Consider the following 26,020-nt stretch of genomic DNA (forward strand, 5'->3'; position numbering starts at 1 on the left):
GCAGAATCTGGGGACTATTCTAAGGGGATAAAAAGCCCTTTTGACTTTAGTTACAGGGCAAGGTTTGGCTTTGAATCAGTCCATCTGCTGGGAAGAATTTGGTCTGTAGAATTTTTCTGACTGATGCTTTGTACTGATTTTTCTCCTTTGATTCATTGATGATGGAGAGTAGGTGTGTTCCAGTCTATGTTGTCAGTGGGGTAAGGCTCTTAGTGGGCTGTCTCTGCACAGTGACTCCTGCTTGTGCCAAAGACCATCTGCCAGGCACAAAAGATTATTTAGAGAGTTTCAGCTTCATTTAGGAAATCTGAGTGCTTAGTAGCCACTTCAACCACCAAGCAAGTCTTGCTGAATGGAGTGGGACTCTAGAAAGGGAGTAGTCCCTTCAGCAGAGAAACAAAAGACCCCAATGTTTCCCTGTTAAAGGAAAGATAATTCCATGGCAAGGATTTCAAGCGCTTCCTCAGGTTGAAGACGCCCTGTGGGAATTCACTGCCAGGAATCTCCCTTCTGGCAGCATTTACCCCTAGTTCTAATGCAGCATATGGCATGCCCAGATGAGCAGTGCAAACTGGCTTCCTTGAGAGTGTTTTCTGGCCTGCTATTATTGTTATGGTTTTGATGGGTACTTTTCTTTAGCCTGGAAAGAGACTGTAATATCACTCAGTCTAACTGGCTGAACTTGCTTGCTTTGGAAATTCCTGAACATGATCTGAACAGCTCATGAGCACATTCTCACTAGTGCAATGAAGAGAGATCTCCACTTGTAGAAATCCCACGCTCCTGGGAAGTGTCAGGGACAGGGTGGAGGACAGCAACATGTTGGCTGATCTCCTTTCTGGCCAGGGTAGTCCCTGACTCCAGTCTGTGACAGTCTTGTTCTTTCTAGGACCAGCATTGCTGGAGACTGGTGCCATGGGGCATTCCTTTCAGGATTGGTGAGAAATCCTATTTCACAAGAAGCATAGGCAAGATAGAGTTTCATCCCAGCAAAATGAAGCAGTGTCCTCTTGTCTTGTGTCTGATGATTAAGTGCCTGGCTTAAAGACTAAAATTTAAATAGCTGTTTCCTGTGAGGATTCAAAGTGCCACTGGGTTGGAATAGTGCCAAGGACTGCTAGGCCACAGGCTCAGTGGGGGCCAGCAGAGTTCTAGGGCACAGAATCCCCAAGCTAGAAATAAGTGCCAACTTAATTAAACTACTGATCCAAACTCATCAGAGAGCAAGTCTTGAAATCATGGGAAAAGGGAGGGCAAAAAGAGGCTGCCAGAATTTTAATAATAAAGGTAATTAAAGTAATGAAGCACCTTTTGCATCTTTCCCCTGTGATTTTTAAAGCTCAGTTCAGGATCAGTGGCTCATTAAGTGTGCCACTGAGCTCCAGCAATTTTGATATTGCCCCTTAGAATTATGCCACTTTCTCACAGATTATTCCTGTCTCATGGGCTTGAGGTTATTAATACTGGGGTTTTGTCTAGAGGTGCAGATACCCTTACAGGTCAGCAGCAGACAAGGTAGTTGGAATTTGACCTTTGCACAATGAAGTGTGGTCGCAATTCTTTTGATGTCATGTTGTCTGATGGATTTTTAATTACCTAGAGTGAGGTTAGAGGCTAGGTACCACAGAGAGGTCTGCTCCAAAGCATTTACTGGTTAAGTCTATTTTATTCTAGTTGGGAAGACAGCAAATTTTGCTAATCTTTATTCTGAACATGGTTTTGGAAGGGGAAAATTTTAACCCATCCCTAACTTTTCCTCCCTTTATCACAGCAACTTGCATTGCTGTGGACTGCTATCGTGAGGCACTCCTGTGAGCGTTGGTGAGAAGGCCTCTCTCACCCATAACAGCCTTCACTGTGGTACCATAGTCCGAGATTCTCTGTTTAAGGAACCCCAGGAACTCCCTGAACCCTGATGTGCACACACATACAGGTGCTGACCAAGGTTCAGGCCTGGCTCTGGTGCTATCTTCCACAGCCTGTGCAGGATGTGGAAAGCTTCAGGTAGCTGTGAAAAAGCTTTTTGTGTGGGAGCGGGTGTGTGCCCGTTCAGTATGAACAGACATCACCTCATGACGCCTGTGCACATACTTGAATGCTAAGAATGTAATTAAGAAAGAGAAAGGGAAGCAAGAGCAGTTCTTGGGCTCATGAGCTGGGCCTGAAATTCCTCAGTTGAAATGGTCTGAAGGTCAATGATGAGGGAATTGGTACCATTGGCCCTTTTGCTTCCAAACCATGCAAGCAACTAGGAATTCTTGCTGTGGCCATCTTCTCAAAGTCTGACATTTGTTCTTGTTCTGTCTCCTGGCAGCTCAGGAATCTTGGACTGATCCTACTGCTGGAAAAGGAGGCCTTCAAAAGAAAAAGGTAAGCTTTCAGCTGCAATATGTTCTGGTTGTCTTTTAGCAAGAGAGCTCCATGCAACAGATACATTCCTATAAATGTTCCCTGTCACGCTCAGCAGGTCTCATTCCACGTTGGTTTGTCTACTTCTGCATTACATGCACAGCTAGGACTGGAGTCTATGTCATCTTGATGCTTGCCATCCAAACTCACATGCTGTTCTCCCTCGTGGCTGTTTTGTAATATGATTATCATCTGTGATGCTGCAACCTCTGTCAGTACTTCCCAGGCTGACTGCTTCCCAGTAATTTGTTTCTAGGAATATGGATTTAATCTTATCCCCTTGCCCATGCCTTGATCATGGCTGGGGAGATCACACTCACTTCACACCTGACAGTTGGGGGCAGCATTTCCCCTCGGCACAGTGAGAACCATAGTGATATTCCTCAGATTCTGATGCCAACTCATAAGGCACTTCTGCTGAAAGAAGCTGGGACAGGTGTAGCTGTGAGCTGCCTGCCGTGTTGTTCCTACTGCTCTCTGCCTTGTAGTGATTGCACTGGAGGACCTATGAGCTGAGCTTTTTGCAACAAATGCTCTCAGTAACCCATTTCTGTCACTGCTGGCAGGTGTGATGAGAAGCTTCTTTGGCACCATTCCCACCCCCCACTCCTCTTCTTTAGCTAGGAACAGACTTCTCGCCCTTTTTCTGGCAGCATAGCTGGGAACCTGCTTCAGGCTGTGCTCACTACAACAGGATTAGCCTCTTGTTAAAGCCATCTCCTTTTGATCTAGCCCTGTCGGAGTGAATCTATCCTGACTCTCTGGCTTAGCAGGGGCACGATGAAGTGTTTGCAAGAGGATTCTCCCCCCATGTCGTGGGATTTTCCCCAACACTTGCTCTGTTGGACACTTTACTGCTGCTAATCTCTACATTCAGGACTCGTGCCGTCGCAGAGCCAAGGCGGCTTTCTGAGGAGCAGTGCTTTCATGGGCAACGGATCTGTTTGATTGAATAATTCCAGAGGAGTTTTCTTGCTGTCGCTTTGACTGTTCATCTAGGATGCAAGAGGAAGGGCCCCACACTCTCAGTCAGGGGACTGAAAGAACAGGGATGTGTTACACATCATCTTGAGAATTGGGCACTCTGCAAATTAGAAAGGAAGTTGGATTTGACTGTGGAGAGTGTAACCGACCCTCCTGCACGGACTTGGTTTTCTTGATATTTTCTCTTTTCTGTCTTTTTGCTGACAGTTGCCTGAGAAATTTACTCCTCCAGCCCCCATCACAGCTCCAGTAATGAGCCTGCCCGCTGAGCCCCAAGGGATCCATCCTCAGCTGTCCAGGTTGCAAGAATCTGGCCAGTCACCCCCAGGAGCACCAAAGGAAGGCAGCCTGCAGGTATCCAGGGAAAGTGAGGCGTTCCCCAGCCACCAGCTCCTTGTCAAGTGCAAAACAACTCAGCTTTTGAGATTCTTATTACTTGGAAGCTGCAGGGCTTATGTTGCTCCCCAGTCCTTATGAGACACCTCTGCCTGTGTGTTAGATGAATTGCGAGGGTTGGAAAATGACACCTGGGTACAGTTGGGAAAGAGGGAGGGAGGCCAGGTTGGCTGTCAGCCTGCTGAGTGTTGGGAATCCACAGAGACCTGAAGCTATACCACAGTCCGAAGATGATAATTTAACTCTGTGCTTCCAGGTATTCTCTTGGTTTGCGAAGGGGTGAAATTCTTTCTGTTCATAGTTGCAGGAGGGAAATCTAACAACTCCAGCCTTTCATGCTCCTGTTGCATTTATTCAGCTACTTCTCTCTCTGTCAGTATCACCACCTACCTGTGGAGAGGGTTGAGAGGAAGGAGGTGCCCCCTGAGCACCAGGCTCTGAAGACCACATTTGAAGGGTTGGTGCAACGCTGCTCTGCTGTCGCCACTGATCCGGTAAGTCCTCCCTTCTCTGATCTTTAGCTTTTTTGCCCTCACAGTTTCACTTTTGGCTGGGGCAAGAGAGGAAGAGTCTTGTTTCTGTAACCAAGTTAATCTTCATCTGTCCCCTTCCTTTAGGCTATAGGCTTGTCCATCTCTTGGGAACTGAGATACATTCTCTAGCATTTATCCACTGCTTCTCATTGCCTCTCTGGAGCAATGGTTCGGTTCTCTGGCTCTTTTCTCTGAGGAAAGTTGAAGAAACAACCCAGATATTCAGCTTCCTTTTTCACTAGCTTGATCTGTAGATAGTTCCTGCAGAGCTGGTATTACCAGTTATCCTCAGAGCTTAGAGGGAAAAGCTGAGATATCCTGGCTGGAATAGAAAGCCAGATGATCTTTGTGTCCGAGTCACTGTAATTTCTCCACCCTGGTTCCTGGAAGGCTGTTGGCATACAGGTCACATTGCGTGAATGTATCAGGCCAGACTGTCTGGAAGCAGAAAAGCAGTGTTGGCAGCATCATGTTAGGTTCCTAAGTCTTCCCACAGTTCGAGGGCGCCTTGAAGCCTTCCAGAATACCTCTGCTTAGTGAGTGTTGGGGTGAGCACCGAGCCCAAACTGCTATCTCAGAGTCAGAGAATTTATGTAGAGCAGCAGCTTCATCGTGTTTGCTGTGTGCTTTGAGAGTGCAGTGTAGCAACTTCTGGGAAATAACCTGAAGGTTCCCTTTATGGACAGAAATGCCTGTTGGTTTGGGCTTAAGCACTTGGCTTACATGAAGGTTGAATAGCTGGGTTGGTACAGCAATGCAATGCACCTGAGCTCCTAAGGCTGCCAGGCCTGTCCCAGTGCTGCCCAGAGCCAGGCTGAGATGCAATGAATTGTAAGGTGCTGTGGGAAGAATAGGGGAGGGGAGGGACTGAGCGAGAACCACTTGGTTCTGGGAGAGATGGCTTCGAAGCTCTGGCAGAACTAGCAATACCTGTTTCACTTCAGAAAACCCGGAGGAAGCTGGAGGATGGGTTGCAGAGGCTGGAGTGTTTGTATGAGAAGCTCCGCGAGCAGGCGGTGAGTAGATGCCACTATTCCCTGTGGTCCAGTTGGGTTCCTGATCCCACCTTTGCACTGGGTCATGGGCCTTGGTGTCCGTTCCCCTGTTACCAGCACAGATCCCCTTGAGGAAGCTAGGGGAGTGACAAACCTTACAATGCAGCTTGAATCCAGCCAAGCCTTATCTCTTCTTCCTTAACCTTGGCCCAGACATAGTGTAAGGAAAATCTGGAAAAATATATGCAGGGTGCTTTTACCCCCAGGAAGTACACAGGCATACAGACATGGTCTAGATGGAAGGAGGCAGTTGGGGGTAGATGTTAAGTGTGAACCTCTAGGTTAAAAATCTCTGAAGCAGCTGATGGCAGTTGCTGGAGGGATAGCTGTCAAGGGAAGAAATCCTTTTAACATACATCCTTTCCCTGAGTTGTCCATATTAGGCCTGAACAGAGACAGGATTCTGTGCTATATGGACCTTTGACGTCCTCAGGTACATCAGATATTCAGTTAACGCCTAAATGTCGTTACTTAGGACCTGCATTCATTGTAACCCAGCCTGGGTATTAGATTAATGTTTATTTATTTTAGGAAACCAAGGGAGGAAGCAGGCTATCCTTTCTGCCAGTGCTTGACTTGTGTAGGTGCTGTTTGGTGAGAATGAGGGGGAGAACAGGAGGAAGGGGTATGGAGGGAGGGGGGCCTGTGTTACAGTGCTGAGCATGCTGACTCATTTCTGCTCCCTCCCCACAGCTCTCTCCAACCATCCTCATGGGTCTCCATGAAATTGCCCGCTGCATTGAGGCTAGGAACTACCAACAGGGTCTCCTGGTTCACACCCAAGTGGTGAGCAGCAGCAGTTTCAGTGAGGTGTCTGGTTTCATGCCCATCCTGAAAGTCCTCATGACCATTGCTGGCAAGCTGAATGTGTAAAGTGTGGAGCATCTGGAACAGTGCAGACTGAGAGCTGGTGGACTGCGTCACCTGTTGATGTGCTGCAGGTTGTGGATTCTCCTGACTCTGGAGAATTAAGTCTATGCCAGTGCCTGGAACTGTGCTGGGCCAGCATGCCTGGCCCCATCCACTCTCCAGACAGCCCACTGGTGCCTGGGACTCCTGGAGACTGTTCTTTCTCTCTCTTTTCTTTCTTACTAGTCTGAGGCTGCTTCCCAGCTGAGGAATCTCAATTTCAGGCTGTCCAGGTTGCACAGAGATCCTTCCTCTTCCCTATGTCCCCAGCACAAAAGAGAAACACCTTCCCTCCTAGGCTTATATGGCACCTTTTTTTAGGAAAAAAACAGGGCTGGCACCCGCAGCACCACCAGACGGAGCAGCCTCAAGGCTCTATTCCTTGCTGCAGTGTAAACTGCCTGAGTGATAGCTGAGTGCCCTTGGGACCTAAGCTGGGGTGCCCCTGCTCTGTTGGGCTGCAGTGAGGATCTCTCCTCTGTTCTTCCTTTCTCTTCGTGCTCATCCTTGACTCACCCTCTCACCCCTCTGCACTGATACCCTCCTACAACTAGGGCTAACTACCAGCCTGCTCTGGGCTAGCCTTGGTGTTCTCTCTTTTCATAGTCAGGTCTCCTGTTTACCCCTCTATTATCTCTGTCCCCCCTCCTTTATATCTTTTACCCCATAAGGGTAGGCTTGAGCCCTTTATGTTTCGGGCCCAGGGTTGATTCCCCCTTCCAACTCTTGGGACTGTTCCATTCAGGAATGCTAGCAGGTTGGACTGCTCTGTGCACTCTTCCCCAGAGCCAGTCACATCCTGTTATTGGGCTAAAAGCCATCCTCTCTGGTTCTTGGCCTTTTTCACTTCCTTTATGTTAGCACAGTTGTCCTTTTGCCAACTGGTGTTATCTAAAGGCTTCATACATTGGGCTTTTCAGGCAGTTTAGGGGCTTTAAGAGCAGCAGGGATTATTCAGATCCCATAAGAATCCCCTCAAGCTACTCTGACCAGCCCAGACTTGAGCAGGAGACAGCTCATTGCTCCAAGAGTGGTGCTTTCATTCTGCCTACAAGTAACAGATGCATGCAAAGGTGGTTCTCAAAAGCCCCTTGGCACTAACTAATGGTGGTAGGAATATGCTGTAGGAGGTGGTGCTGTCAGGTCTCAAGGATATGGCTGTGCTTAGGCTTTTCATCACTGTGGCTTTTCCTTTGGGGTAAAATAGATGAACAAAGCATATCAGTTGTAGGGAAGAAGTCTGGGAAGGCAGATGGGATTTTAGGGCACATCTGTGTGTGTGTGTCTTTCCCTCTCTTCCTCCCTCCTTGTCTTCCTCTCTCTGACCCTCTTTCATGCTTACCAGGCAGCGTAATCATTGGGCCTTAGCTGGGAGCAAGGCTTCTTCCCAACATTTGGCTGCAGTGCCTGCTTCCTCTGCTTGCTGCTTGAGTGATAATGCCATCGTGGGCCTGTGGCTCGGTGACTTACATGAATCAGACTGCTCTACCATGAGACTTAGGAGGGAGGAGAATCAGAGAAGGGGGGGAGAGGACACACTCATTCTCTCCTTTCCAGGTCAAAGTGCCTCCTTGTTGCTGCTGTGTTGTTTCTATTGCTGCAGTTTGATGCACTGAGATTACAGAACAGTGAAATAAAAGCTGTGTTTTGTGATGCTGCTAGCTTTTTTTCACCTCTAGCTACAGGGGACTTCCCTCAGTCTGCAGGGCCACCCTCTGATAGCTGTGTTCTCAGCTTTGGTGAGGGGGGCAGTTGAGGATGGTGGGGGGTGACCCAGATTCTGGGCTCTGTTGGTGTGGACAGCAACTGTACTGGTGTGGTGAGACTTCAGGACTTACTTGCCCTTTAAGGCTGCAGGGTCAGAGAACTGATCTTCTCCAGATCACCCACCTCAGCTGTGACTGTTCATCTCATCAGACACAACAAGGTCCCTGAGGTTACCTTGGGGAATTACAGCAGTGTTGGGGATTTTACACTTGGTATCGGGAGTTGGAAGTATGTCAGTAAGTAAACAGAGCCCTTGATGAGATCCTCTCCTGTTGCAGATCAGTGCTACACCACTGAAGCCACTTAAACTAGGACGAGAATTTGACCTATGTGGAAATCAGGTTTATACCATTGAATTGTCAGTTCTTATCATTAGTTAATGTTGGCTGATTTCATTTAAGCTTTCAAGGAGGTAAGAAGGCTGAAGTTGAAACATCAGCACTAAGATAGTCAGGGGAGATCCAACTAGCTCTGCAAAAAGACTAATGTAATCTCAAAAAATTTTGTTTTCTTTTTGCTGTCAGCCAGCACACATGAAACTCTGAAGTAAGCAGGACTGTATTACTTGGCTTGTGGTTGGAGGATTTGGGAGGAAGTAAAGGTTGAGGAAGACTGTTGGGATGGGGAGGATTTGAAGGGCCATTGCTGGGAAGGAACCAGGGCTTATGAAAGTTCTGTGGTGTTATGGACCCAGCACACGCATTCAGGGAAAACCAGCCTTTGTTAGTTCTGCTGCTGGCAGAGGCAAACTCCAAGTGTAAGGGAGAGCTTTTGCAGCCTGGTCTGGGAGTAGTTAGCAACCAGTCTGGCTTCCTAGCTGTCCCCTACCAGGGAGACGGAAGCTGATTTTCAAAGGCAGCACTTGTGTTATGAGCCCTTCAGATGCTGTACAAGTGAGCTGGTAGCCCTGGAGGTAACATTTGCTTAACAAGTATATAGGGGAAGTCCTAGCTTTCTGAGATCATTTAACAAGCCTGGTATTTCTTAGATTGTGCCTTTCTGGATCCAGTTATAGTACCCTGTGCAGTCCAGCCCCTCTCTTTCTTTTAACTCAGGCCACTTGGACCTCCGAGAAATAAGCATGTTTTCCATGTATTTCTCAGATGCATTTGACTATAGTTCCCTCCAGCACGCACAGCTCCGGCTACCCGTGGACTCATGCAGAGACTGGCTATTTATCCTGCCTTTGCTTGTGAGTCCTTCCTGCTTGCCCCTTTGTCCCGCTGTTGCTCAGTTCTGCTTCAGGTTTACTCCAGTGAGCAGGGTCCCTAAACTCTTGGTAGGGAAACCAGACAGGGGGAAGCAAGGTGACCCATTCGAGGGTCTTTGAGAGGCTTGTGGTAGAAGCTCTGTGGCCCTGGTGCATTATATGGTCTTGCAAACCCCACTGAAAAACGCTCCTCTATTTTATAGCACTGTCTCAGCTGGCTGGTAACAGCTTCTGGTCTATGGACAGCAGCTCCTCAGCATTGCCTCCTCCCATGTGGGCATATGCTACCACAGCATCCCTGTGCATCTCGACAGAGAAATCATTTCTGTTGGGTGAGAAGGCCTTTGGGTTGACAAAGAATTGGGGAGGGGGGGCAGTAGGAAAGATCCCTGGGCACAGAGAACAGAGCTCTAATCCTGTTGCCGATAACATCATGTCTGCAGGCTAGGCTTGTGTGTGTTTCGGGGAGCTGGAGGGGCAGAGATTGTTAGGCAGTATTTGTTTGTAAAGCCACTTGCTCTGAAGATAATGCTTGCACTAACTTCTATTCAGGGAGCAGTGTGAGTCCCCACAAAGTCCTTTCCCAAAGTGTCTTTGAAGCCAAGAACCCATTGAAAAGAAGAAAGGCCAAGAGAGGGGATTAGTTTGTTCAGCAGCTGTGAATTTCAGTGGGAGGCTGATGAACTCCAAAGTCTTTGTTGAGATGTTTTTTGTAAGGAGCCCTGCTGGAGGGAGAGACCCACACAGGGGCTGGGGCCTTAGACAAGAAGGAATCCGAAGCGGCAGGGAGCTGTAAACGGGCCACAAGGACTTTTCCCAAACACTTTTTGGAAAAGGTGTTGTGAAGAGAGTGGAGGGGGATTAGCATGTGAAATGACACTTTCCATTGACTCCACAGAGGGGAGGGGAAAAGGGCTGGCTGGCTGATTTATTAGCATTTTGTTCCCTTCTCTATTCTGCTTCCCCCCAGCAGTCCCCCTCCCCTTGCTCCCCTCCTCCCTGAGCCCTCTAAAGAGGTTTGGATTGGAAAAGGGAGCGGGGGGCTGCCTGTTTGTGTGTCATCTGGGCGAAGGTGACCACCTGGGAAGCTGAATGTAAATATTTCTCCTCTGAGGAATGCGCCTTCATTAAACCGAAATGAATACATGGAAGCATCCAATCCTGCCGCACAATGGCAGCAGGGCCTTTACCGCTCGGGGCTCCTTGCGCCGGGGAGGGGGGACCCTGAGGACCCGACCTGCTGCTGAGGTCAGCACATTTTGCAGCTGCGGTGTCACCATGTTCACCCAGAGAAAGGGGCATGCGGCAGTGGGGCTTGTGTTTGTAATGCTCCCCACATGGCCCCTGCACCAACAGGAGTCACCGTGCCCAGCGGGCACATCCTGGGCTCTGCCATGGCCTTCACAGGCAAACATATGGGGCAGTACTGTCAGTAGGGGGGGGATGGGGTAGCACAGCCTGCCCTGTGCTGAGTGAGGAGGAAATAGGAAACGGCTTCCACATCTCCTTATGCTTCCAGCTGGCCATGGAATGGCGGACACACAGGGGCAAGGGGGTATAAGCTGTCCTCTGCCTTGCAAATGGTCCTCAAGCCAGCTCGTGCTGGAGCTTTCCCTGTTAAGTGACAGGCTTTTGCCACCTCTTTGCTTTCCTGCCCAAGCATGCATTCCCACCACAGGGACATAGAATCACAGCATCAAATAGGTTGGAACAGACCTTTAAGATCATCAAGTCCAACCATCACCCCAGGACTGCCAAGTCCACCACTAAACCATGTCAGTGGGTTGAGGCACTGCTGACAGAAAAGCAAGGGGTAGGATCCCCATATTAATAAGAACCTTTCCACAAACAGCTGATGGTTTGTGTGTGAAGGGGAAGTGTTTCAGGTTTCCCTGAGAATAGGCCAAGATTGCTGCTTGCAACTTATGAAGGGCCAGATTGACATGAATGCTCTGCTCTGGTGAGACCCCAGCTTGCCCTAGGTCCAAATTGCCACCCCCAATGAAGTAGTCCTAGGCTCAAGGGGGTATTTGATAACTAAGAGAGACATACAGACTGCTGAGTGTCTTTAATGTATCATCTCTAAAGTGGGCAACTGGGCCCCTGTCTGCCCCCCTACAACCCCCTTTCCTCTTGACACTTGCATTGCAGTTGGATGTAACCTCAAGCGAGCTTAAGGAAAGAGCAGGCCCTTTTTCCTCCTGGTAGGGGCTGAGATTGTGCTGCGTGGAGGGAACTGGTCAGCTCTTCTTAGGCTCAACAGGTGAGTAAGCGGCGGGGTTTTAGTCTCCAGAACTGTAACTACATACATCCACACACATACATCTGCACAACTGGATGAGAAAAGACACCCAACTACGTAGACACAACAACATTTTGCAAGCACTTGGCTACTGATTTATTGCATTGGCTATTGGTTTACAAATATTGGCTACAAGACAGGTCTAATGGCTAGTAACTTAGCTCTGCTGGCTTCTCATCTGGATAAAGGACACTTCAAACAGCAAAGCAGACGATAACCTCACAGGCCAGGGGAGATCACCGTGATGGTGCAGTGAGCCTCCCCAGGTTCTGCAGCCAACAGCTTCTTCCCTCCCTACCCCAACCAAGGCAAGGGAACAGAGATGCATCAACCAAATCTTCCTGCTTCTTGCTTAGCCTATAGAATATATACAATAAGTGGTAGAGGAAAAACTGTTATGTATACATCACAGTAACTGTGCAATAAATTAAACTTCAAAGTGCTTCACTTTCCTATTTACACCACCATTAAATAGTAACTGACATTATTTTCTCAGACTAGGAAGAAGTATTTAGTTAGTTAGCTGACAGGGTAAGAGTGCTTGGCAAGTACACCAGGACGTGGGGAATGGGTTCAGCTGGCAACTCCTCTCTGGGAGAGGTATGGGAGGAAAAGGGACTGGAGAAGTGTGAGGACATCTTTATGGCATCAGTCAAGGGCTTTGGCAGGGATGCTGGGTGAAAAGGGAGACCAGACCCAGATGCTTAGAAGATACAGAGAAAACATAAAAAGCCAGTGATGGGACTCCTCTCTTGGACAGCTGTTTAACAGGCAGGTCAAGCAGAAGCTTCAATCTTGCTGCTGCCATCTCAAATTCAAAGTAAAGCACTGGAGGGCTTAGCAAAGCTGTCAAAGGATGGGAAGTGATGGTGTGGGCCTTGTGGAGGCTGGCTTGTTGCAGGAAGGAGTTGCACACCTTTTCTATTCCCTCATAATGTAGCATGTAGTAAAACTAACAACTTTATTTTAGTATCTCTATTTTTTTAGGGTACTAGAAGCCTCATCTGGTTTAGAGATTACCACTCTGAGTTGCCCAACTCTGGTGGTGCCATCTCGCTTCCTTGTGCTTTCGTAAGTGTTGATCTCACTCAAAAGCCCAGAGCAGGTGCTTGTTGGGGAACAGACAAGCTCAAAAGAGCAGGAGCCCCTGAGACTGCCTGTGTTTCCAACGATAAAACCATAATCACTGGATAGAGTGACTCTGAGTTGAAGGGACCAAATCTCACCTTGCTTCGCTAACGCTTGAGGGTCTTCTCAGAAGTCATCACCCACTGCACTAATGGGAAATGCCATGTATGGCTATGGCCTGGGGTATCATATAAGCTCTTTGCCTAGCCCAAGCCCCAGTGTGGCAGCATTGGGAATGAGGCAGAGCTAAGCCAAAGGAAATGGTGCTGGGGCCTGATGGGGAGGGTAGGAGAGGAGGGGGGCAGACAGTACCACGGAGAAGCAGAAACAAGTTAGAGCTTTCTCTTGAGCTTGCGGGTGGCCCCGCCACTGCCGCTCCGCTCCCGCTTCTCCTTGCGGACACAGAAGTACTTGGTGACCCGCTTGCGGCACTGCTCGCACCGCACAGCGCAGCACCAGTGGAACTTGCAGTTGCAGCTGGACACCATCTCGGCTCGCCTCTCCTCCACCGCCAGCCCACAGTCCCCGCACAGCCGCCGGCAGCTCCGCTTCTCCCACTTGCTGAGCGCCTTGCCGCGCTTCAGGCACTCCCTGCCCTCCGTGCCCAGCAGCCCCAGTGTCTTGTTCTCCAGGCAGTAGTCAGGAGAGTCTTCCAAATGGACCAGCTCCTTCTTGGAGATGGAGCTGAAGGTCTCAGCGATGGCACCCCGGCTGGCAGCACTGTTCCCTGCGCCCTGCAGCAAGTCCACCTTCAGGGCTTTGTGGTACCTCTCCTTGAGGTAAGTGCCCACCTCTCGAAACTCAGGCAGCTGCAGCCAGCAGGTCTGGGTGGTGCAGCTCCCCGACACACCATGGCATTTGCAAGTCCGCTTCATGGTCCCTTTCACAGCCTACGGGGTGAAGAGAGAGAGAGGATTCAGGAAAAAGCCCAGAGGAGTCATTTCATGCAGCAGTGCATGGAGAAACATGGCTCCCAGCCCCTCAGCAGTCCTGCACAGGGGTTGTTGGCTTAAACCTCGTAGATTTCTCCATGGTACTTCCCTACTTGAACTGGGAGAAAGAGGGCAGCAGGAAGCCATTAACAGTGTAATCATGGAAGGTTTGCTACCTTAGAACAAACACCACCCATCATGTCAGTACTGCTGCCATCACTTTCTCCTTGGCAGGGTGATTGTTTCTTAGAATCATAGAATCATAGAATCATAGAATCGTAAGGGTTGGAAAGGACCTTAAGATCATCTAGTTCCAACCCCCCTGCCATGGGCAGGGACACCTTGCCCTAAACCATGTGGCTCAAGGCTCTGTCCAACCTGGCCTTGAACACCGCCAGGGATGGAGCATCCACAACCTCCCTGGGCAACCCATTCCAGTGCTTCACCACCCTCACTGTAAAGAACTTCTTCCTTATATCTAATCTAAACTTCCTCTGTTTAAGTTTGAACCCATTACCCCTTGTCCTACCACTACAGTCCCTAAGGAAGAGTCCCTCCCCAGCATCCTTGTAGACCCCCTTCAGATACTGGAAGGCTGCTATGAGGTCACCACGCAGCCTTCTCTTCTCCAGGCTGAACAGCCCCAACTTTCTCAGCCTGTCTTCATATGGGAGGTGCTCCAGCCCTCTTATCATCCTCGTGGCCCTCCTCTGGACTCGCTCCAACAGCTCCATGTCCTTTTTATGTTGAGGACACCAGAACTGTACGCAGTACTCCAAGTGAGGTCTCACAAGAGCAGAGTAGAGGGGCAGGATCACCTCCTTCGACCTGCTGGCCACGCTTCTTTTGATGCAGCCCTTCTTCTGGACCTGTGCTTTCAGCCGCAGCCAGTTGTGACTCTGCACAATTGAATGGCCAATGAGTGGGCACTCTCAGGTCTGGAGGGAGAGAGGGGCTCACCTTTCTACCTGCCTCGTTGTTATGCAGGTTCATAGCAGCTCTGGCATCTTGTCCAGTCTCTAGGGCATCCACAAACTGCTTGGAAATGGCTTCCCCAAAGCCCACGTTATCGCTGCAGCCTCCCCACAGCCAGCCTTGGCCCCCTAGGAAAGATGAGATGTGTGCTGTCAGGGAGCCAGCCCCTCACTTGCCTGGCTTGTGGCTATGGGGACAAGAAAGGGTCTCAGAAGCGATGGGAGGGAATGGAGGCTGTGGTGCAAATCCAGCCAGTTGCTTCTTGATACTCCCCAACTCTCCCTCCTTGGGCTCATGTGTTTCTCCCGAGGCCTGGATAGTAAGTGGCTCATGCAGGCAACACAGGAGCACATTCTATGTGACAAACCCAGGAATTTCCAGGCTTTCTATAGAGCAGGATTCAGAAGCTGTTAACTATCATTCATTAGCAGCCATATTGATAAAGCTTTGGGTCTTTCACCAAGTTCCCTCAGACCCTGGCTTGAGCTGGTTCAGTCTGACTTGCAGGGCCACCACCTTGCTAACATGGATTAGCAAACTGGTGGAGGCATCCTGGTCAGAGGGAACAGATTCCCCTCTGTCAGGAAACAACCCAAACCTGGCACACACATATCAAGGAGGCCCTCTTTTTGGTACACCCAGAATCCTGGGATGATGTTTGGCATCTCAGAAGGGTCTGATTTTCCAATTATCATAGAGAAACAAAGGAATCAGCACAGAACTGGGAAAATGCATAGCAAGATGTGGAGGGTACTTTTCCTAACTGCGTGGGAGACTTGATAGCTCGGCTGACTGGAAACATGTCATGCGGTTTGCTTCTTTTCCTCCTAGAGAAAAAAGCCACATTCTTTATGAAAATTTGAGATCTGGAACATTCTGACCCTAGCATGCCTTGGCGATACATCTTGGGAGTTGTGGTTTAATGGCCTTGTGCCTCTCTTGAAAGGCCTGGCCCTTGCCCGGGCGTCACCAGAGCATGGTGGTCCCCTCTCTCAGGGAAAGGCAGGGGCGTCTCATGGGAAGTGGGTAATTACAGTGGATAATGAAGTCCAAATCAAGTGCTGAGACCAAAGGGAGAATACAAACCTGTCACCAGCTTGGATTCAGTGCAATGGCATTTAGAATTGAATCACACTGTTTTGGACAAACCCAAAAGTCTTCTTTGCTTCCCAAGGTTTTAAGTTCATAATGGAAAATTTTCATGAAAACAGCTGTTTTGGAGAAAGGAAGTGTAGCATGACTAACTCAGTTTTCCAGAAGAGATAAAATTTGGTGTGTCACTGCCCAAAAGTCTTGCTCTGCTAGACTTAGAGATGGGCTATCCCACATCTCAGACACCTAAGCACCAGTGGCTGTTTTAGAAACTATTAGCCAATAAAGCAACTTACTAAATACTGTATATTCCAGAGGAGTTCGTCATAAACTGACACATACCAACTGCCCAGTGCTGCTGGGCGAGGCATGGCTTTTAAAAGATTTGGTAATTTGACATTAGACATCTTTCCATTCAAAACAAAAGACTGAAATGTCAATGTTTTCCATGAAAGCTGAGCCAAGAGCTGGAGTGGTGCAGCCTGGGGTTCTCTACCCCGGGGTTCCATAGTCGCTGCGGTCCTGGGTACCGCTATGATGAGAATGGGATGAAGGCTGTGTGCTACCACAGCGGTTCTCCTGGTTGTTCTCTTGTGTGCCTGCCATGCTGGCAAATGCTGGAGGGGGTTATGAATGCCACCCTGCTTTCCCCCCTGGTAATTCTGCTCTGGGGCCACCCTGGTCCTGCATACCCTGAGAGTCCTGAGGTCCCTGGTCAGCACTGCTCTAAGCAGACCTCCACGTAGATGCACGACATCAGATCCTCTCCTCTGCCTTATGACACAGTCATTCCCTCCAGCAGCTTAAACAAAGTTATTCTTGATTTGAACCAGGGAAACTGCCACCCCATTCTATTTTCCTGCTCATTTAGAAAGTAATGGAAAACATCAAGGGCTTGGCCTCAGCTGGCATAAACTGGAGGTGGCCCCATTAGCTTCCACAGAGCTACTTTGGTTTGAGCCAGGCAAAGCTCTGCTCTGGGCACTATTTCCGGGTGCGGGGACCAGGAAGAGGAGTTGTTTGTTTCTGAAGGCCTCAGCAGAGGAGAGGAGAAGAGCTGTCTCTGCTGCCAGGGATATGAAGAGGGATGCCGCTGGTCTCTCCTTACCCAGCTGTCCATTGCGGGAGTCATCACAGCCACAGTTGTCAAAATCCCCCAGGCTGCAGTTCCGGGTCAGCGTGTACATGACGCCCGCGGAGCTGATGGCATGGACAAAAGCAGTCTCCCGGTTTGCTGTCAAGCGGGAATACAAGGAGAGCAGATTCCATGGTGAGACCAGTGTTGGAAATGACTCCTGCCATGCAGGAGACAGTGTAGGAAGAGACCTGCAATGGGCAGGGCTTTGTGGAGTGGAGAAGAGGCCCTACATATCAGATTAGCTTTGTTTTGGCTTGAACTGCACAAAGACAGAAGATCCCAAATTCAACCCAGGCTGACTCGTGCCATTTCCAAGGGTGCGGATAAGTTTAGCACTTGGCTGTCCTTGTGGGAGCTTGGCAGTGGGCATATAGCAGACAGCCAAATGTCCCCACATCTCACTAACACACCCCAGAGGGAAGGGGCCCTCTCCAAGGATGAAAGAGCTCCTTCTCCACAGCCCCTTTGAGCCTTACCTTCTGCTGGACACTGTGCAGGGCTCTGAGCAGTGACCGTATACCCACCCATCAGGATCAGTGGTCAGCAATCATCTGACTTCGCTGAGCCTTTGGCTCTCATTTAATACCACCAAGGTCTGGATCTGATAACCTTGATGGGAACGGTTCAGGGACCTGCTCCCAGTCCCTGGGCGTCACCTTGTGCTGCAGTTGCCTCCTCAAGACCCCAGGAAATCTCTGCCCACCTCTGCCTGGGGCTCTGGTCCCTTGTCTACTGCCAGTCCCTCAAGGGCCTGAGGGTCTCCTCCATACCCAGGCCTGCCTCCTGGAAAGATCCCCCTGGGGCATTCCTGGGAGAGGCATATCCCAGGTGGGGATGGGGAAGAAAAGGAGGCACTTGGGAAGAGAGGGGTGCCCCACGGGCTCTAACCTGCAGCGAGGGGGTGCCGGTAGTGGTACCCAAGGCTTTCCTTACCGCTGCGCAGCCCGCCATGGCTGGAGAGCTGCAGTGCCCTCTCGGGGCAGTTCCAGCGGTCCCAGGCGAACTGGAACTTGCACTCCTCGATGCCGCTCTGCGCCCCGGCTGCCACGCTGCTGGAGTAGATGAGGTAGGCCTAGGAGCAGAGCAGCAGGTCAGGAGGGGAATGGTGTGTGCCCTCCTCAGCCTCCCTAGCAATGGGGCAAGAACTCAGGAGTTTGAGTGGCAAAACTGAGTCTAGGTGCAATGGCCAGCATGCAGAGACTATCCCTGTGGGTGACAGGACGGGAATGCCCCCAGGCTACTCCTAGGGTCAAGGAGTCACTCAGCAGCTCTAGTTTCCATCACACATAGTGCAAAGCTGGTGTAGCCCCAGCCCCAGTAGCGGGGCTGATGCAGGTGTTGCTTTCCTGCCCTGTGCTGCATATCATGGGTCCTGCTGCTTTGGGGTCTAGATGGATGGCGAAACACAGTGCAAAACAACAGGCAGAACATGGCCCCAGGCTCCCCAGGAGGCTGGCTTGAATCGAAAATGACTTGCATGCCATCTTGCAGAGACAAGATGTACAGAGCTGAGGTCTCCCAGGCTTGCCTCCCTGGGGAGCGGAGCTCGCCACTTGCAGCAGCGAATGCATTTTCTGCTGTGCTGGGTCAGAGCCTGAGCCTCCCCGGGGGAGAAGGCTGAGCTGTTGGCTGTTAGCCACGTTAGGAGGTGTGCCAGCCAGCCCTGCCATGGGGAAGCCTTTATCTCTCACGTGAGGGCAGGCAGAGCCTTCTCCTCAGAGACCAGGGAGCTCCGCGCCAGCAGCTGCCCCTGCCTGCCCTCTCCTTCACTGCAGCCCCAGGGGGACAGACAGTGCTCTGGGGGAAGGTTGCTCCACCACAGCATTAAAACCTATCGAAAGCACTGGACAGGCTTGGAAGTGTTGCTGGGGAACAGCTAGAGCAAAAATGGGGTGAATTTTACAACTGGTCCTGGCTAGGAAGAAAAGCCTCTGAAAGAGGGGTACAAGGAGGCATGGGATCAGAAATACTGAACGAGGTCCTGGCAATTCCAGTTGTGTTCCTTGGGGAGGTATGTTTTGCAGGGCTGATAGAAAGTACCTTGCCAGCTCAGTGAATGTGGGTCCTGATGCTAACCTGATCATCAGGAGGCAATAGATGGCAGGTGAGACCCTCAGCTGATGCCAAGAGACAAATTCCAAAATCTGGCCCCAACCAACTTAAAAGGACCCAAACCAGCTTTGCCTGGGGAGTTTAAGGAATTGCAGCTCATAGCAGGTCATTCCTGATGCTCCTGTCTTACCGCTGGAAACTTGGGGGTGAGGGGAGCTCTGGATAAGGCTGGATGGAGAGAAGTGGGAAGGAAGAGCCCCTCCCTCCCCGGGTTTAGTGGGATCAGGGACGCAGATCAAAGGGATTTCTCTTACCTTGGGGCCCGTCATCAGGAAATTATTCACTGACCTGGAAGACAGAGACGGTGTCAGAGGGAGGGGGTGATGGTGGAGGGGCCTGGGGAATGCCTGGCATCCCAGGGCTCTCCTCTCACCCCCACAGCCTGCCTGTCTCCTGGATGCAGCCACCTTTGGTCTCTCCCTTTGCTGCTGCCTGTGAGCCAGGATGGTGCCTTCTCTTTTCCCCCCATCCTGCTCCCCCAGGCAGGTTGTACCAGACTGTAACCCCCTCGCTGCTCCCTCCTTTTGCTTTTCTTTGCTCAGCTACCCTTCATGACAATCCCCCATTTCTTTAGTGCTTTCCTCTTCCACCAACCTTTCTTTTCACCTTATCAAGCTGCCGCTTGGCTTAACTCAGGGTAGTGTTGACCCCAGTGCCAGGAGCTAGACTATGCCAAAGGAAGGAGGAGGTCACATTGCTGTTCTTTCACAGTGTGTGTCCTGGCAGCATCTCCCCAGAACACGGTCCCTTCTTTTCCTGTGGTGGCAGCACTGGCTGCCCGCACTCTCCAAGAGGAGTGGTAGCTGAGCACGAACACGCTTATCCTCCCCATCCTGCTGGGCACTGCATGGGGGGCAGTGAGGGTAGGGAGGGAGGGTGTGTGGTTCTAGCCAAAACAACTTTCTGGAGTTCCCACTGAAGGTGTGAAGGGTTCATCTCCAAGGGCCACAAGGCAGCATGGCTGGTCTCCATTACTCTCCTCAGGGGCTTGCAGAGCAGAGCCAGTGCTGGCCTGTCCGAGTCTCTTCCTCCAGCAAGAAATACTGTTTCAGTGCAAATGTCAGTCAGCATTAGGACTCCATGAGGTCCAGTGACCACCATTAGGAATCCATTACTCGCCTTATAGGGAGTGAATGATTGGGAAAAAGCTAGAGCAGGCACTGAGAGAAACTGGGCTCTTTAGCTTCTGCTTGAGATTATGTTCTGCTTCAAATGCTGGATGTCTCCCAGTGAAGGATGCCTCTCCTTTTCAGCTAGCCCTTGCAGAGCCTTAACCCACATCTGTCCCTTGAGCAGAGCATCAACTCCACGCTGCAGTTCGGCTACCTGGCATGCAGTCATGTTTGCTGCTTTTCTATCTCCTCTCCATTCCCTGAAAATCCCAGTAGATGGGTGGACCATGGCTAGATGTAGGGGAGAAAGGTGCAGGTTAGGGTAAGGCTTTTCGCCCTATGTGTTTTCAAGTGGTGCTGTCTGGAGCCACAGGCATCCCTGGTAAAGGAGAGAAAGGCACTGTCCTGTTGTGCTACAAATCCAGCATGGAGATGGGTATGTCCCAGTGAGGGATCGAGCACAGGAAGAAGCAGCCGCTGCCATCCCAAACTGGGGGACAAAGTGTAGACACGCTGCAGTCCTGGACATGGGGGCAGACAAAGTGGCAGGACTGGTGCCCAGACATCAGACACATGGGAGATTTAGAGAGGATTTTTCCCTGCCCTGGAAAACCACTCCTGCACTCAGCGAGCCTGTTCACCTCCACTGGAACTGCCCTCACAGAGGCCCTCTCTGAAGTACACCACAAAAAAGGAGGTCTCGTTACTTTAGCTTGGTAAAAATCACAAGAAACCTGACCTTTGCTATTGCTCACAGCTTAGTCAGAGTTGAGAGAACTAGTTTGCAAAGTTTCGCTCTGGCAAGCCTAATTTTTTTTTTTTTTTTTGGTGGAAATTCATCCATATTGATGAAGCTTGTGTTGGGAAATCTTTCCCTGGGCCAAAACAGGAGGGAGAGGGCTGTGCCAGAGCACTGCGAGAGCAGGAGATCCTTTCCCTTTGTTCCAGGCCTGGGATTCAGACCCAGCTGCGCTCCAGCCCCCGTGGGTACTTTAGCACGAAGTCGATGGCTGTTTTGCAGAGGAATTTTCCTTTGGGAGCTGCTTCTGCATTGTACAGCTAATTAAATATTTCCTGGGACTTGGAGAGACGGCATCTGTAGCCGGGTGATTAGAGCATCGGGTGACCTGAATCACACAGGGCCATGAACCTGGGGCTATTCAGACTGTGTTAGCTCCATGGGTCCCCATCCTAACGCAACTGGGTAGCAGCATGAACAAGTCATTTTTCCATCTGGTTTCCCTCACGTCTTTTGCCTTGACCTTAAGTGCTTTGCTATGGGGACCACACTCAGGATGGTGTCAGTGTGAATCTGAGCCCCTGGTAGCAGCTGTGAGAAAACTCTTGTTAAATGCTCCTGCATAGGCAAGATCTAGAGAACTGCAAGTCCTCTCTTATCTTGCTGTTGTGGCCAAAACAAGAGATACATCCCATCTGCTTTGCTTCCCACCTGGGTAGGAAAAGCTGAATTCACAGTGTGCAAGAAGGATTTGCTTCAAACCCTTGCTGGCCTCATCTTGGATTACGAACATCTGAGCAGTTGGATGGGTAGCTTTAGGAGGAGGACAGTAATCCACAAATTCAGGGTTTACAGCGAAGCAGCCTGTTAGCAGGTGTCAACTGATATAACTGCATTGAAGCAGAGGATCTGTTCCTCCCAGGAAAAACCTCAAGGTTCACAAAAAGGCCAAGTTCAGGATACGCCGGTTCATCTTCTGCAGCTGAGTAAATGGTACAGTAGCAATTTCCCAGTAGGGTATTCTAAACATTTTTTATTAAGTTGGAGAGACAGAAGGCATTTTCCCTGAGCTCTCTGATCCACAGACAGGCACGCTGCTGGGCGGGTTTGTAGGATTTAGACAAGTAAAGGATTCATTTAGACTGTACTCTTGACCCCCCACATTAAACTCCTGCAGCTGCAAGTGGGTTTGGGAGAAGGGGAGATGGGACTGTTTTATGGCTGAAGGCTAGCTGAAATTCTTCATTTTTATGCTGAGAGGGAAGGAAAGATAATAATGGAGACAAAATCTGTGCTCTTTGTCTTTGCTCATATGATCTAGCTAAGAAAAATGCATTTCTCTTTTGGATATAGTCTCCGGCAAGGGCACAGAGTAATTAAGCCACTTGTTCCACGGATGTAGCGCAAAATTGTTAATGCCATTAGAGTCATCTCTGTGCTACAAATAGGAATCACTATGAAAATTAATCTCTCTTCATTTTTGTCTCTATAGTGTGATTTTTAGTTAGTTAGTTATTTCTACTAATTTTCCATATCACTGTAAAGGAAAGCAGAATGTAATGCTAAAAACTAACTAGCTAGGTGCATCCACAGCAGGTGTAAACCAGCCCAAACCCCATGACTTCAGTGTCACCACACTGTTTTAAAACTTTCTGAAATCACACACATGAAAGGAAATGCTTGAAATTATTTCCCTTATCCGAGAAAGCTCACAGGGTTTTAGATACCTAAACCTCTTTCCCTCTACCTTCAAACTCCAGCACAGTGCTACACAAACTGAAGTGGAGCAGAGACAGACCTCAGCAGGTAGAGAGGAGCCTCACTGAGTTCTTCAGCCCCATTCCCAGCCCATGCAGGGCCCTGGGAATGGCACACTGCTTCCCTCACTGCAACTCCATGCATCCAGGTAAAAGACAAATCTAGGGCAAGTGATTTTCATTGCATCTGCTATTAGGAAACTGTCTCAAAGGTAATTAATATCTATAGCAGGAGTTCTCTATTGCAATTTTATTGAACCTGAAAACAAATAACCCTGCCAAGCAGCTGTCCCATCATATTTTACACATATCAAATGCTAATAAGCCTCTGATAATTTCTGCTCAGTTGCAACTTTAAGCAATAACACCACCTCCCTCCTCAGTTTAATATGCCCCAAGAGCCTCACGAAATCTCCCATTAAAGTATTTGTTTGATAACTTATCAGCTGCTCATGCTACTGTGTTGCTGGCTCAGCTCTTCAGAAAATTATAAAGTTGTATTTACACTAATGACATTCCTGTAAATACAGAAAATGGATACAATTTCACTTTGGATCTGAGTTTCATTCTCAAGTACCACTCCCCCAAGTTGTCAGAAAACCAGTGACACTGGAAACTAAAGGCAATGGCACAGATGAAGTGTAAGAAACATTTAGAAATGAGCTGCTGCATTAGAGATTGATACATTATTCCCACGGGATAGAAGAGCAGGCAGCAACTTATTAGCATCTGGAGCCTTACTTTTTTATTCTATTTCATTTCTCCCTATTCTGTTATATTTCTTTTTAGGTTCCTAAATGCAACCCTGACATTTTGCTCATCTAGGAACACGACGACCATTCAACCTAGCTAACACAGCAGAATCTAATCCACACTCACAGAAGGGAAGTGGCCACATATATATATAAACCATTATTGTTGAACTATATTGCCCCCTGCTCCCAATTCTCCTGATTAAATCATAGGAAGAAACTATCTATCTTCTTGTGTTTTAAGCTGTTGGATCAGATAAAGAAGACCAGCAAAAATTGCAAGCAGGATTCCCATGAACCTTGCTTTTTATCCTCCTCAAGATTTAAGGGACAGGATCCGTAATATGATCGTTTTGAATAAAGTTGGCAATTTTACTTTCTCTTAGGAAATCATGACCTATGAGTCCCATGCAGAGAGAAGAAGGGCTGTCTTGATAGATAAAAACTTTCCTCTTAGTTAAAAGCTTCTGAAAGGCAGACAGATTAGACATCCAATTTCCATTGAAAATGCCTGGGATTTCTGTATTTAAGTCTACTTTGTGCTCTGAAATTTCTCCCCTTTGATCTGTTTCTTTAAAATGTTGATTTTAAAAAAATTTTAATGTATTCTAAACCTGTTTATATTGAGGAAAGCAAGCCACAGACACAGGAAGAGCAGAAAAATAAAGATAAAATCAGCATGAATTCTCACCTAGCATCTCTGCATAATGTACATATTTCCCTTTTTCCAGAAGGAAGATTTATCTTGAGTTTGCTGCTGTATAATATTTAGATGCATACAAATTGTTGCCCATTCTTTTATTGAAGGGAGTAGAAATTCTCTGCAAGAACGTAAGTTTCACTCCCAGGTAACAGGGACGAGTTCCCACTTACTGCTGAGTTTCTCTTTCTGTAATTTTAGTTTCTCCATCCATGGTAATAACCCTAGAGATCTGCTAGGGGGGAAACAGGGGGTTTTAGTAATTGAATGGGAGAAGACTTTCCTTGCTGTTAGCAACAAGTCTGCTAGCTACGGAGCAGATTCCCCAGGGCATCACAGAAATGGAGAATAAATTTTGGCTACTTAGTAAAAACCACAAAGGAAAAAACACCTACAGAGCCAGATCAGTTTAGTCCATTTGGATATGGCATAAATACACTTTGCAAGGAATGATATGAGATTTGATGCAAGTGTAATATCTTTCTGCTCATCCTTAAAAAACAAATCTAAAACCATCTTTAGGACAGAGCAGGAATGCCCAAAGGAGACGACCGCAGGTTTGTGCACAGGGGAGCTGGTCTGACGGGACCCAAGTGGATGGGAACCAAGCCACAGCAATCTCCATAGCAAAAGCTTCTCCCCAGGAAATCCTAATACGTGAATTTCAGACATGTGTAATCCTGACCCTGTGCCTGCCAAGCAGATCGGGTCTCAGGCTGCTCCTCCGGAGTGATGTTCCTGTGGAAACTAACTCACCCCTGCTAGCTCTGAGCTCTTAATCAGGGACTGTCCTCTTCGGGTGGCGTGGGAGAAGCCCCACTTGATTTGATTAAGACCAGAGACAAGCTGACTGTGAACCTCTGGAAAAACAGAAATCCCTGGCTCTCCCATTGGGTTATCTTCCCAGTTGGAAGTGAGGGACTAGATTCTCTGCTTCCACTCACCCCTACTCTATTTTACCCTGGTTCACGATTTGGCCCATATAGTTATTGCTGGGAGGCGCAGAGGAAAACTAGATCTAACCTCTCCGCCAATGAGCGTGTTGGGACTTAGCTAAATATCTGGTCCCATTAAAGACTAGAACTGAGCTAAGTGGGAAAAGGGACTTTTAGGAAGGTGAAGAAGAATTTCCTTAGGGTGTCCGGGAAGAGCACCTGCCTGTGACACAGACTGACGTGCTCTCGATACTCACCAGGCACAGCAGGATTGGAAGAAGGGAGTGAGGAAGAAGATGCCCAGATAAGGGTCCATGTGAAACATAAAATCCAAATAAAGAGAGAGAAAGAAGATCCTAAAAAAACCCCAAACTTTGGGTATCACCAGAGGAAAAAGAAAATAAAAAAAAAGAAACACAACAAAATTGGGGAAGGGATGGAGCTATTTTCCACCCAGCAGTCCTAGTGTGATGAAGAGGCGTATGCACCCTGAATCCCAACTTCTGCGAAGGGTAACCAATCCTAAAGTAAGAGCTAAAGGGGGTTGGTGAAATGGAGCCACAGAACTTCCTAAGAAGAGATTATCTACTTAATTAAAGATTTTTTTTTCCCTAAGTCCTTCAGCCAATCAGGACTCAAGTGCCAGAGAGAGACTGAACTGATGAAAAGAACACCCCAGGTTCCTCGAAGACAAATGCACCACGAAAGGGATAAGAGGGAGGGAAAAGGGGAAAAAAAAAAAAAAAAAAAAAAAAAAAAAAAAAAGAAAGGAAGAAAGAGAGAGAGGGATAAAGAAAGAGACAGCAAATCCTTAAATAATCACTGGATTCAATCTCCACCACGCTGCCCTGCCTCTCCATCCCCTGCAAAGGCAACTGGAAGGGCTGCTCTTGGTGTGCCCTTGCCTCCTCTTGACTTGGAGACATCACTAGGCATGCTGGGTGCTATGGGGTGGGGAGCTTGGGTTTGGGTCATCTGTGCCCGCTGCTTGGAGGCCATGCAGTGTGCTTCAGGGAGATGGCTAGGAAACAGATACGTGAGCATCACCTCTGCCTCAGTCTCCCCTAGGAACTTAAGCAGAGT

General features: G+C 48.9%; 2 protein-coding genes across 4 annotated transcripts in view; one reads left to right on the plus strand and one right to left on the minus strand.

The window, feature by feature from the left end:
* Positions 1 to 11,475, plus strand: part of SEC31B (SEC31 homolog B, COPII coat complex component) — a 38,144-nt gene extending 26,669 nt beyond the window's left edge. For 2 of the 3 annotated variants that reach the window (XM_030485737.1, XM_030485739.1), the window contains 5 exons: positions 2,315 to 2,370; positions 3,601 to 3,747; positions 4,167 to 4,283; positions 5,267 to 5,338; positions 6,071 to 11,475. In XM_030485737.1, coding sequence (XP_030341597.1) covers positions 2,315 to 2,370; positions 3,601 to 3,747; positions 4,167 to 4,283; positions 5,267 to 5,338; positions 6,071 to 6,250 — 572 coding nt within the window. In that variant the 3' untranslated portion in view covers positions 6,251 to 11,475. The remainder of the gene's footprint in view (positions 1 to 2,314; positions 2,371 to 3,600; positions 3,748 to 4,166; positions 4,284 to 5,266; positions 5,339 to 6,070) is intronic. The other variant, XM_030485738.1, reaches the window with a different exon arrangement.
* Positions 11,476 to 12,972: 1,497 nt separating this feature from the next.
* WNT8B (Wnt family member 8B) lies at positions 12,973 to 25,253 on the minus strand. The gene is made up of 6 exons (XM_030485740.1): positions 25,195 to 25,253; positions 19,197 to 19,230; positions 17,764 to 17,902; positions 16,801 to 16,926; positions 14,586 to 14,728; positions 12,973 to 13,583 (listed from the first exon to the last, which is right to left on the minus strand). Exons 1-6 carry the CDS (start codon positions 25,251 to 25,253, stop codon positions 13,026 to 13,028), a joined length of 1,059 nt encoding a protein of 352 aa, XP_030341600.1. The 3' UTR covers positions 12,973 to 13,025.
* Between the last annotated feature and the right edge of the window lie 767 nt (positions 25,254 to 26,020).

The sequence above is a fragment of the Strigops habroptila genome, chromosome 5, assembly GCF_004027225.2.
Source record: "Strigops habroptila isolate Jane chromosome 5, bStrHab1.2.pri, whole genome shotgun sequence".
NCBI classification, from domain to species: domain Eukaryota; kingdom Metazoa; phylum Chordata; class Aves; order Psittaciformes; family Psittacidae; genus Strigops; species Strigops habroptila.